The sequence below is a fragment of the Pelodiscus sinensis genome, chromosome 4 (assembly GCF_052426305.1).
Source record: "Pelodiscus sinensis isolate ZL-2025 chromosome 4, ASM5242630v1, whole genome shotgun sequence".
Taxonomy (NCBI): Eukaryota; Metazoa; Chordata; order Testudines; family Trionychidae; genus Pelodiscus; species Pelodiscus sinensis.
In genome coordinates, this window is record NC_143055.1 from 79995950 (window position 1) to 80008204 (window position 12255).

The 12255-nt window shown below is 42.8% G+C and overlaps 1 protein-coding gene across 1 annotated transcript; it reads left to right on the forward strand.

Annotated features, from left to right (window-relative positions):
- Positions 1 to 7182: 7182 nt before the first annotated feature.
- SFRP2 (secreted frizzled related protein 2) lies at positions 7183 to 11711 on the forward strand. Its single transcript, XM_075930101.2, has 3 exons — positions 7183 to 7905; positions 9160 to 9240; positions 10643 to 11711. The coding sequence occupies exons 1-3, from the start codon at positions 7407 to 7409 to the stop codon at positions 10945 to 10947; spliced, it is 885 nt and encodes a 294-aa protein (XP_075786216.1). The 5' UTR covers positions 7183 to 7406; the 3' UTR covers positions 10948 to 11711.
- The last annotated feature ends 544 nt before the right edge of the window (positions 11712 to 12255 follow it).

Here is a 12255-nt window from a genome sequence, read left to right on the forward strand (position 1 = left end):
TGGAACACCAAAGTTAGCAAGTGACCCCAGACGGACAATAGAGCAGGTCCTTGCAGACACTCTCAACTGCTTGCTGAGCTGCTCGGCCTCCTTCTTTTTTCCTCAATTGCTGCGTTTGTGCCAGGTTTTATTCAAAAGTTCCGACTGTGTGCAATTAGGAGATGCTTCGTTTAAAGGGACCTCGTGGCGGCCTCAACAGATCAGTGGAGCAATAAATTACTGAGTCTTCAGAAGCAGAAAGGGACTGGAAGAAACGGGGGTGGGGTGGGGAGGTGAAAGGGTAAATGCAATCGCCTGGAGTCTCCCAATCTGACTCCAGGGTAAAGAAATCAGCAGCTGTAAATCTCAGCGCTTGGGTAATGATGGGTCTAACAGAAGCTGCTAAATATACACATTAACTGGGGGATGCTCGAACCAAGAGGTGCCCGGTGGAATAATCGGCATCCTCGTAAAAAGACAATAGGGAAAGACCCGCCAACCATTCTGCTTGAGTTTGAGCAGTAAAAACCAGCGACCCGCAGTTTTACGAAGCAGCTGTTCTAATGTCCCGGGCCGGGAGGACTTCTTGGTGCCCGGGGCTGCGCACGTTTGCAGCGCGCAGCGCAGCCCGGCCAGCTCAGAGCCCCCGGAAGGCGGGGGGCGCCCGTGCGCTTGGAACACAGTCTCGGAGCTGCTGAATTGGTTAACAGCGTTGAAAGCCCGAGCCTGCAGCGAGGAGGCCAATGAGCCACAGCCTGCAAAATGGACCCGCGAGCAGGTTCCACTCGGTCGCGTCTGGCTTCTGCAGTAAATTATCCCCTTTAACGGGAACAGGATGGAAGTGGGGTTTAAGCAGAGTTCAGACGCCGCGATACACATCTGAACCTTTTAACAAGGGGCCAACGCTGCCCCCTAAATACACTCGCCTAATATCCCCCATCAACCACACGCTTATTGTTCGCCCCGGGCGCTTTGCCAGGGCTACCTTGCCCAGGGGATGGACGGTCGCCAAGGCTCCTTGTTTGCGCGTGGAGCGCGTCCTGTAGCTTGCTTCAAGTTCGGGGGTGTTGCAGGCTTACAAGAGTCTCCCAACACAGCCCCCACCCAGTCTTTCCGTGAGGCTGCGCTGCCCCAGCCCCAGCCCCGGGCTGTTTCCAGGCGGCGTTGGAAGAGGCAGGTCCCAGCCCTGCGAAAACTCCCCTCCCTCGGGAGAAAGAAGGGCGAAATCACAGCGTTGGCTCCTTGTTCAAAGAAGGACTGAGATTTACTCGTGTGTGTGTGTGTGGGGGGGTGCTAATGTGTGAAGTACGTGGGAAAATGCAGCCAAGGGCCATAAATAGCTCATTAGTTTCATTCCCAATTAAGCGTGAAACTGCGGTTGTTTATTGGAGTGCACGCGTGCAGCGGGGGGATCCGAGCGCTGGGTCCCCTCGGGCCAAGCAGGGATGAGGCAGTCAGAGAAGGACACCGCTGGCTGTAGCTACAGCACCACCGCTTCCCTTCCCTTCCCTTCTAGCACCTTCCCTTCCTCTGGATGCCCTCTGCGCTCTCCTCCACTTCCCTTCCCGCACCAACCATTCCCTCGCGCGGTACCTTCAGGAATTAAGTCCTCCCTGCCTTTCCTCCGCCTCTTATTTACATCCAAATACTGCACGACTGAGAAAGCAAACCAAAGCAGGGAGCTGGTTACCAGAGGATGCGAAGCTTTTAAAAGACTGACAGCACCTTTTCTGCCTTTGCACTCTGTGTGCCAATAGATGCCCCTGGTGTAAATGAACCAAGGAAGGATTTTTTCCCTAGGAATGTTTAATACAAAGAGTTTATGTGGTTAATAATAAATCTGGAGAGTGGGTGAAACTGAGCTACCCCCTCCCTTCAAAAAAGTTGTACTCAAAAGCCTGCAAACTTTTGCATTTTCACTTTCTGCAAAGCCAGTAAATTCAACTTCTCTGGAACAGGCAAGCACAACTAGGTTAATCTTCCATTCCACCCTTTCAGAAAAGGAGTTTTGCTATGGACTTTAGAGGAAAACTAATCTTCCAATCTAAGGACAAAAAAAAATCCAGCTTTTAAAACTGAATGAAGTATCAAACAACACACTCAAGAGCTCCTCACAGATCTGTACTCAGTCCAGTTTCTGTACCATTTGACATGTGGCAAATACACATTCCTTTTATGGACATGCAGCTCTTTTACAGCTCTTTCTTGAGCTTTTGGATTTCATTACAGAGATATTCAGAAATTCTGTTTTTCTTAAGGAAATAATACTATTAACATTGGGAAAATTTTATTGCATTAAGGCTGCAGCCATTTGGCTTCACTTCAAATTCTGTGATGATCAATTTTGGTAACACCTCCTCGCCAAGCATGCCTGACAGCTTAGTCATACAACTGCAATAATGCATTCATAGCCTAAATTTTCAAAAAGTGACTAAGAATTTAGGGTGCTCAAATTGAGACCCCTGTAGAGTCTCATTTTCAGAAAGTGCTAAATACCTGCCTTCTGAAAATCAGGCTCCTTAAATAGGTCTCTAGGCACTCAAGGTGGCTAGTCACTTTTGAAAATGTAGGCCACAGTGTTTTATTTGACAGTATGCTTTACTTAAACACAAGCATTGCCAGAGCTTTGGTGTGAACAGTGTAGATTAAATTTAATACAATTAGTTTCCTTGTAGTCTACAAAAGTATTAAGATGCAATCAACAGTAGCTGGAAAGCTATATCACTACTATTGTTTTGCACAAGGCTGTAATGCCTTCCAGTACTTTACTAAAATCTTACATGCTAATCCAGGTGGTACATGTCAGTAGTGTGTTTAAGCTATAAAATGTATGCACTGACAGTTCTGGAGCATAACTTCACTTAGGAAACACAATACCAAATTTAAACAGTTAAGAGTCCCATTCCAAATCCAATCCTGGTCTTAACCCAAAACATTTCATGAAAATCAACCAGAGCCAGGCTGATAAAGAAGAGGTTGAGAAGTGTCTTTACCAGAAGCTGTAATTTGAGATGTCAAATTTCCTAAGTATCCCTCCAAAAGGGACAAGCATCTCCCCACCACACACACACATTTAACCCTTAGTCAGCCTATTTCTAAAGTTCTCTTTCTCCTCAACTGTTTTAAACAGCAACTTCTCTCTGTCTCGCTCTCTCACATACACACAGACACACCTGTAAAACTGATCTTGCAAGTTGTGTGCCACTGATATAAAAATATCTTGACCTAAAATATCACTGATATCAAAATATCTTGATGCAGAGCTAATTCACCAGTCTCTTGTAAATCAGAAAGCTTGGATGAAACTAGAGTAATGACATGAATCTATCAAAATACTGGTATTCAAGCCTGCAGTTTAGGGAAGTGATACCAGAGTTCACAATCACAAGGATCAACCTCAACCTTCTGAAGCACCCAACAATTGCCATAAAAAAGATCAGAATGAGAAACAAATATTGCTTGGGGCAGGGTTTTTTCAATATATTCCAGTCATCTCACTTTTTCAGGAGACTGGTTCTCAAAATCTGGTTTTGAAATGCTGTTCTATTATCAAGTCTCATCTAACACCTAATACTTGAAAAGCACAGTGTGGTCTCCATCCTTCTACTATTGAAGCCAATGGCAAAAATCTTATTGATTTCAATGACTGGAGGATCCTCTCCTAAAATTGTATCCTTTTTGTTAGGAAATTGCTCCTCCTCTTGACCTATAGATGGTCTGAGCTTCATCCCCATTGTTTTGCACATGACTACACAGCCTTATCTATGAAAAGTGGGTATAAAAGACTTCTACCAGTTTATAATAGAGGGCTACGTCTAGACTGGCATGATTTTCCGGAAATGCTTTTAATGGAAAAGTTTTCCGTTAAAAGCATTTTCGGAAAAGAGCATCTAGATTGGCATGGACGCTTTTCCGCAAAAGCACTTTTTGCGGAAAAGCGTCTGTGGCCAATGTAGACGCGCTTTTCCGCAAAAAAGCCCCGATCGCCATTTTCGCAAAACAAATCTCAGCTGTCTACACTGGCCCTTTTGCACAAAAGTTTTGAGCAAAAGGGACTTTTGCCCAAACGGGAGCAGCATAGTATTTCCGCAAAAAGCACTGATTTCTTACAGTAGGAAGTCAGTGCTTTTGCAGAAATTCAAGTGGCCTGTGTTAGACAGCTGGCAAGTTTTTCCAGAAAAGCGGCTGATTTTCCGGAAAAACTGCCAGTCTAGACACAGTCGAGGAGAATTGTGGTTTGGTCATGTTCCAAACCCACTTTGCACAAGAGTAAATGACTACTCAAGATGGAAGCCAGTGGCAAATGAAGCCCTCTAAATTATAAAACTACACAAAACAGAGGTCAGAGTCAAATGTAGGGTTAGACCCTATTCCCCCAATGAGCTCACTATGGGCACGTCTACACTATGGGGAAGATCGATGCTGCCATGGTCAATCTTTCGGGGTTCGATTTAGTGAGTTTAGTGAAGATGCAGTATATCGAACTCAGAAGGTGCCCCCATCAGCACCAGTACTTCTGCTCCTCCGAAGGAGTAAGAGAAGCCAATATGAGCATTTGCTCCCATCAACATTCCTGCTATGTGGATAGCAATTTAAGATAAATCAACTACAGCTACCTTAGTTAACCTTGCATATCTTAGGTTAACCTTCCACTTCAGTGTAGAGCAAGCCTAAGAGTTTTTCTGTTGACTCCACTGGGAGCAGAACAGGGCCCTGAAATCCTGTATCTTGTGGAAACAAAAGTATCTGAAATACCTTATATTGCTCTCTAAACCATGGTCTACACTAGAACTTTATTTCAAAATAACCCTTCCAAGGTCTAATTTATAAGCAGCACATCCATACTACCAAGCCTGCTATTTTGAAATAATGGGCCTTGGAATTTGAAATCTGTACTCCTGCTTTTCATCAGGAGTAACGCTAATTCAGAAATATTTATATCAAAATAATAGTAATGTAGATGCTCTGGTGACGCTATTTGGAAATAATTACTCCCTAGAGTAATCTGAACTAATTACTCCCCAGTGCTTTCTGGGGCTGTAAGTCCAAGGTAATGTGTCCCACATTAACGGAGCCTGCCCCAGACTAATTTTGAGGTTTCTCTCTAGTGTGGACATGCTAGTTCAAATGTGTTAACTTGAGAGAGAAGACGCATTTAGTCATTTTGAAATACTTTCCTAATGTAGACTAGATGAACCAGAGGTCGGACCCAGTATGGCAATTCCTATGGGGAAGGGGGGGCAGAGAGAAATATAATAGTGAGAAACTCTAGGTTTATGGCCTAGCCTGCAGTCTGAGCAACCAGAACTCCCAGAAACTTCTACAGATGAACTGGTGCTCTGAAAATTCTGTTTTATCATCAAGAAGGTCAGATCATGTACACAAAAGGGTGACTGATGCACAATGGCCTAATACACCCTTACAGATACTCTGCTTGCATTCTGCTTAACAAAATATGAAGAAAATGGCACCCAATATTTCTGAAGTTAGCTAATGTATATATGGATTACAGGCTATTTTAATAATTTGCCACAATCATTATTTCCAAGTTAAGCATCTCGTACCACACATTTAAGAAAATATTTGACAGTACCTTCAGATAGCAATATTGTAAATGACAGAGAAGCTGTGATGTGAATGGGATCCCAAAGCCTCCTCGGTTGGTTTTTGCCAATGCAAATCCAGTCAATATTCAATCCCATATATTTCTAGATGAAGACAGATGGTTAGAAACCAGTGTATGTGGGTTGTTGTTCTTTTCTCCCGATAGAAAAACACATTGTTTAGAGACACTATTTCAAAGACAGTCTAATTCTTGCAATGGGGCAAAAGTCTGAGGTCTCAGTTTTTCATTGGTGAAATGCAACAATGAGGTGGGGACAGAAAATGAAAAAAACCTTGAAAAAAAAAAAGTTCCAGAAACCTTGTTGGGAGGAGAAACCACCAGCCATGCAATACTATATCACACCACCAGAGGCACTGCTCCTGGTGCCTTTCTCGGAACTGAGCGGCATGCACTTTACACCCACTTAGGGGAACACCGTATTGTCCAATTATTTCTTCCGTTTGAACACTAAGTATTCAGATTTCCATCGTTTGTTTTCTTCGGTACTTTCTCTTGAGAAATGGGTTTCTTTTTCTTACTATACGACGGTAACGGGTATAATGGGGTTAGTTTGTGTCCCCCGAATCCAACAACTATTATTGAGCCAACGTTTTACTTTAAGTGTACAGTATTTGTGCGTTTCCTTGATTAGATTGGATGAGGATTAGAGGCGCTTTGGACTCTTATAAATACATAAGCATGTGCAATAAATAATGATTACTAAAATGCCAAAGTCTTTTCCGTGATACTAATAAGTAAAGATTGATCCTTGCGATTACAAGATTGAAATCCTAGAGAACCAGTTAATTCGAGGCAATCAAACTGCTGAACTACGGCAGTTTCTACCTAGTTCGCTCTGAGAATTGGAGACTGGTTAGCCATTGATTAGTCTACGAGCTATTATTTTTCATTGATTTGCATGCGCCAGATTTAATAAAGAGAAAATCAGCTTTAATTGTGTAGCAGCCGCCAGGAAAAAATCCTCAGGATTAAAATGAACATGTATATGGCGGGTCCTAATCGCTAAATAGACCTCTTGAAATAAGGTGCTTGCGGAAAGTAAAGACTATGAAATAGCTACACTACTGCGAATCCTGTCCTAGAGTCAGTTTCAAAAATAAACCTCTTGCAACAAATTCGAATGAATTAGAAACAGGGCAGAGGTGAACAGACACCGCAGGGGTCAAACTTAGAAAAGAAACACGTCTCTCCTGAAACATTCAGCTGGAGCAACAGCCCAGAGTGGTAACTGAGTAGAGGAGACTTAACCTGAAACGGACCAGCGTTTTCAATGGGAAGGGAAGAGAAAGGGTGTTTTACAATAGCTTTATTAGCTGCAAAGCTCACCTTTAAAAGTAAGCCCCAGCCTTAAAGCAGCCCTTTCCATTTGCCTGAACAATGAGCTCCTATCTCTTTTGTGGCTCTTTGTTCAGAGGGGTGTTTTCTAACATGCACTGTAACATTTCTTTTAAGGACTGCCTGCCAAAGAGAATCCCCTAAGGGAAACCAGACCAAGAAAGTAGTGACCAATCCTTTTCGAATTATTGTCAGAAGGCTCCTCCCAGCCCCTTCGATTTGCATAAAAAAATCCAGAAAACTCTTGTTTGCCCAGCATCTTGATCAGTCTGTCCACCCTTGTCTCACAGTCAGAGCTTGAACCTCCTCCTGAAAAGCTGCATGTAGCCTAAGGGGAGCGGAGAGTTTCTCTCTCTCTCTCTCTCTCTCTCTGTGCTAGAGAGTCTTTTGCCTTTGTAAGAAACTGGAAGCCCCGCTAGGGCCGGTTTTTTTTACCTCCCCCGGTTTAGAGCGTGAGTCACCAGCCATGTACCAGGGATACTGGTCTCTGTTCCTGGTCGTTATCGCCTCCCACTGCATAGGGTCAGTCAAAGGGCTCTTTCTCTTTGGCCAGCCCGAGTTCTCCTACAAGAGGTCCAACTGCAAGCCTATCCCCGCCTCCTTGTTGCTGTGCCGTGGGATCGAGTACCCAAACATGAGGCTGCCCAACTTGCTGGGGCATGAAACGATCCAGGAGGTCCTGGAGCAGGCTGGAGCCTGGATCCCGCTAGTGCAGAAGCAGTGCCACCCGGACACCAGGAAGTTCCTGTGCTCGCTCTTTGCGCCCGTCTGCATCGACGACCTGGATGAGACCATTCAGCCTTGCCATTCGCTCTGCGAGCAAGTGAAGGACAGTTGCGCCCCGGTCATGTCCGCCTTCGGCTTCCCCTGGCCGGAGATGCTGGACTGCAGCCGCTTCCCCCAGGACAACGACCTGTGCATCCCCCCGGCCAGCAGCGACCACGTCCTCTCTACCACCAGAGAAGGTAAGAACGACTTGGGGGGGGGGGGCTAATAGGTTTCCCTGCCTCAGTGACTCCACCAGGACCAGAACACCTAGTCTAGGGACTTCGCAGCACATGGACGTGGCTAGAGGCGCGTCCGCTACAGAGGCATCGTGGTTGCAGCTGGACATGAGCGAACTTTTAAAGCCGCCGAAACGGAATTGTTCGCTGCGGTGAACAGATGTGAGGGACCAGCCTTCAAAGTCTCTTGTGCACCTTTATTTGCCATTCTAATTCGCTGTCGCATTGCAAAAGGGAGTGCACAGATAGCGGGGGGGAGGGAGGAGCTGAAAAAATGCTCAGATTTATCAGCAAAACCAGTGGATCGATAGTTAATACGAACGACGGACTCCTCTTCTAGTGGTACCCGCATTTTATTTGAGGCCTGGTTTTAATTAGGTGGAGAAGATCAAGCGAAAGGAGACTGTCCCTAGTGTTAAAAGGAATGGGAGGGGGAGTTGCTATAGAAAGCCCATCAGGGGAACCTCGTGCGTTTGATACTCTTTCACAAAAACCCACAGTGTGCCTGTCTTGATTTTTGTTCCTCGTGGGAGGGAAAGGAGCCTCCTTAATCCTTTTCATGGGATTCAACAGGAACTCCTTTTCAAGCCCCTGCTTCATTCTCGGCAGATCTTAAATCAATTGCAAAGTTGCTTAGCAATCTTTTCTTACATGATGCAGCGTGACTTTCCAATCCGCTTGAGGTTAGATGGCTAATTCTCTGGAAATGTTTTGCATTTTTTGAACATTTTCCCATCCCGAGCAATAAACAAATGAACACAGTAGAAAACCTATAGCATTTAGGAGGGACTTGGTAGCTTGGTCATTTTACTTTGAAGCCCTGGCTCTTTGCAGTTGTTCATTTCACAGATCATCTTTTTTTTCTGCAAAAGGAAGAATTTTGAGCAGAATGTGATCTATGTTATTTCCATAGTTGAAAGAGTAGGCACACATCAACAATTCGTTCTTACTTTAATGAAAATCCATCCTGTCTGAGAATTAAAAGAAAAACCAGTCCATTCAGAGATGGTACCTTAACAAAATAATCTCTGTCTGATGAGTTCTGGTGTCTTCTAGGAACAGAGAGGAAAGTCAGAAGTTAAAGGCAGCTGTGAGAATTCTATAAGGGCATATATCAGTTGGTATACAAATCTCAATTCACTTCAATGTTCCCAAACGCCACCTGCTGTTCTTTTTTAACCAAACTTGCTGAAAGCTGTTCCTCACATTTTCCAGCACCAAAGGTCTGCGATGCCTGCAAAAACAAGAACGAAGATGACAACGACATTGTGGAAAACCTTTGCAAAAATGACTTTGGTAAGTGAAAAAGAACCCCCTAGTTAGAATTCCAGTGGTTCACTTCTGGGATGATCAGGTGATAGGAGTTTTTTTTAAATCAGAGTAAGAACTACTGTCAGGATTTATCCTTGTCTGCAAATTAAACTGAATTCAGTCCTAGTAATATACTGCTTCAGAAGGATTCAGTTATGCAATGTACATTCCTGATCCACAGAGTGAAAAAAGTGTTTGTAAATCCTTATAAAGTCAGATTTCTGTTTGCCATTTCCTACTCTTATCTCAAAAACCAACAAACTTACCAACAATAATCTGTCTAGATGTTTACGACTGTTACAGTGAACTTGAGCAGGTGGAATAATACAATGAACAAGAATAACCTGTGGTCTAAAGTACTGGCCATTGGGAAAAAATGGAAGGATTTCATATAGGCTTGTGAGAGAGAGATGATCCACTTGCCTGGACTGTCTCAAAAATTTGTAAATATTTATTTTACAGATTCTAATTGAGCCTCCCCCAGTCAATTTAACCGGGAAGGTGGTTTATATTTATATACAACATGCTCTAAGATTCTAGATTAGAACAGGAAAGCTTCTTTAACCGAGAATAAGGGAAATTAAAAAACCGGAGTATGTACATTCTAAAAGAAGAAAACAATGATTGTAATAGGTCAGTATTTATAATTGCAGTAAGTGGATGTGTACTGTAAAGTAATTCAAATGTGATTAAGACAACATAGTCATAGACCCTGTATTTATCCTTGCTTTGGACTGACAAACAATGCCTGAGGATTTCAGATAAAACCTTTCTAGAGGAAACATGTTTTGTAAGTTTTTTAAGAGCCTTGTATTTCCGTCGCCTAGTTATTTTACCAAATCAAATGCAGCTGTTAGGTCATTTCTCCTTCCATGCAATCTATTCTTTCAAACAAAAATACATGTGAAATATAATTTCCTCACAGGTTTACCTAAAAATCCTCTCCAGTCTAATAAATTGAGTTTAAAGTTTTCAGCCACAGAAGCGATCAGATTTCAAATTAGCTTTAGATTCTTCCCCCTCACTCCTTTTCAAATTCTAGGGTTTCAGTAAAAATGTCTAGTGCTAGGTTAAAACCTGCTATATATTTAGTATATAAAATGTGCCTGCTCTGTGTTTGCAAACGTTAGGAAAAATAGAGAAAAGATTCATTTAGAAAAGAAGAAAAAAAACTTAAGGTTGATTCAAACTGAGATGACTTGCATGCACTTAGTAGCTTTAGAAAATGAGCCACCTGCTGCCCATTCTGTCAGCCCCTGACAGTTTAATTAGCAATAGAAGACCTCCCTCCCCAGGTCTCCTTTATGTGCACTAATGGGAAAAAAAAACCCTCTCTCAATCTCTCTCATCCCACTTCTCACTCCCTCCTCCCCTCTTTCCCTATTAGCCCTGAAGATAAAAGTGAAGGAGATCACATACATCAACGGGGACACCAAGATCACTCCTGAAACAAAGAGCAAAACCATCTACAAGCTGAATGGGGTGACGGACAGGGATCTGAGGAAGACAGTGCTGTGGCTCAAAGGTGGCCTGCAGTGTACCTGTGATGAGATGAATGACATAAATGCACCTTATTTAGTGATGGGACAAAGGCAGGCCGGGGAGCTAGTGATCACATCTGTGAAGCGGTGGCAGAAAGGACAGCGGGCATTCAAACGATTCTCCCGCAGCATCCGCAAACTGCAGTGCTAGTCACTTCCATGCTAGTCACTTTTACCCTAGTCACTTACATCAGCTGCCCCAGTTCTGAGCTCTTCAAGCCTCTTGCACCTTCTTGTTTCAGCCTTTCTGAACCACAAGATATAGCAGGCATGGGAGACGATAGCTGTTTAAAAGAGGAGGACAAAACCCTCCTCTTCACATTTTGTAAATATATTAAAAGTGTAATAAAAATCATGAATATTTTGTGAAGTATTAAAATATCTTGCTTAAAGCTAGGCTGGTTTGGTTAAATGTGACTTTGGTCTGACTTTTTCCTTTTCCTTCACGTTGGGACAACTGGTCAATTGAGGACATCATCCTTCTCTACACATGCATGTGTGCTTGTGTGTATTTTTCTCTGACCCACTCAGAGATAACAAACATTTTCCCCTTTTCTTGGCCTTGTACATTGAGTTGAATTGTGTCCATGTGTGAAATGGCATAACATCTATTTTAACACTATACAGGAGACCATTACAACAGCTGCATGAGGTACATATGCATTGATAACAATAAGCTAACCATATGCACATTTTTTTTTTACAAATCTGATCCTCTACTCAAAAAAGAACAGCTTTGTAGAGTGATCTGAATACAGCTTTTAACTTTTCTAAATATGGCAAATTAACCCATTCATAGCCTAACTGTAAAATACCTAATGGTTAACCTAAAAAAGTTGTAAAATATTGTTTTAACCAATCTTGTAAATATTCCAGATAAACATTATATTCTTGTATATAAACATTACAATCACAGCTTACTCATTGTCTTCCTTTTGGGGGTTTGGAGATGGAGGTATTTCAATGAGTTTTGAAAATGAGAGAATTGAGAACCACCACCACAAACTGGTTTTTTGGCATAATACAGCAAAGCTGGTCCCCTCCTCCCCCAATTCCAATAGTCAATAACACTTTAGAGATCCCACTCCTGTTATTAGAGCCAAGTGGGTGGACTCTGACTTGAATGAATAGGACTTCCACGCAAATTTAAATATCTATACAAAGATACAGACAGTTTAATCCATATTGGTTCCGAGATATTTCTGTGGGGCTTTTAAATGCCTAATATCTTAAAGATTAACAGTTTCTTTGCGGGTCCTTTGGGGGGCCACTTATGGTTTCACCATGTCTCCTAGGAAGATTTTTGCTATCTTGCTCTTTTTTTTTTTTTTTTTTACCTCCGCAAAATAAGAGAACAAGGACAAAAAGAACAAAAAAGGAAAAGAAAGGAAAAAGGGTAGAGAAGGAGAAAAGTAGCATGTCAGGTCTAGGCTGCACCCAGACCTATTTTGATACAACT

Bases quoted from the DNA above. Each gene is read 5' to 3' on its own strand.
- SFRP2 (XM_075930101.2), top strand. From the start codon at position 7,407: ATGTACCAGGGATACTGGTCTCTGTTCCTGGTCGTTATCGCCTCCCAC. The intron at 7,906-9,159 runs GTAAGAACGACT...CACATTTTCCAG, and splicing joins CCTCTCTACCACCAGAGAAG to CACCAAAGGTCTGCGATGCC. The intron at 9,241-10,642 runs GTAAGTGAAAAA...TTTCCCTATTAG, and splicing joins CCTTTGCAAAAATGACTTTG to CCCTGAAGATAAAAGTGAAG.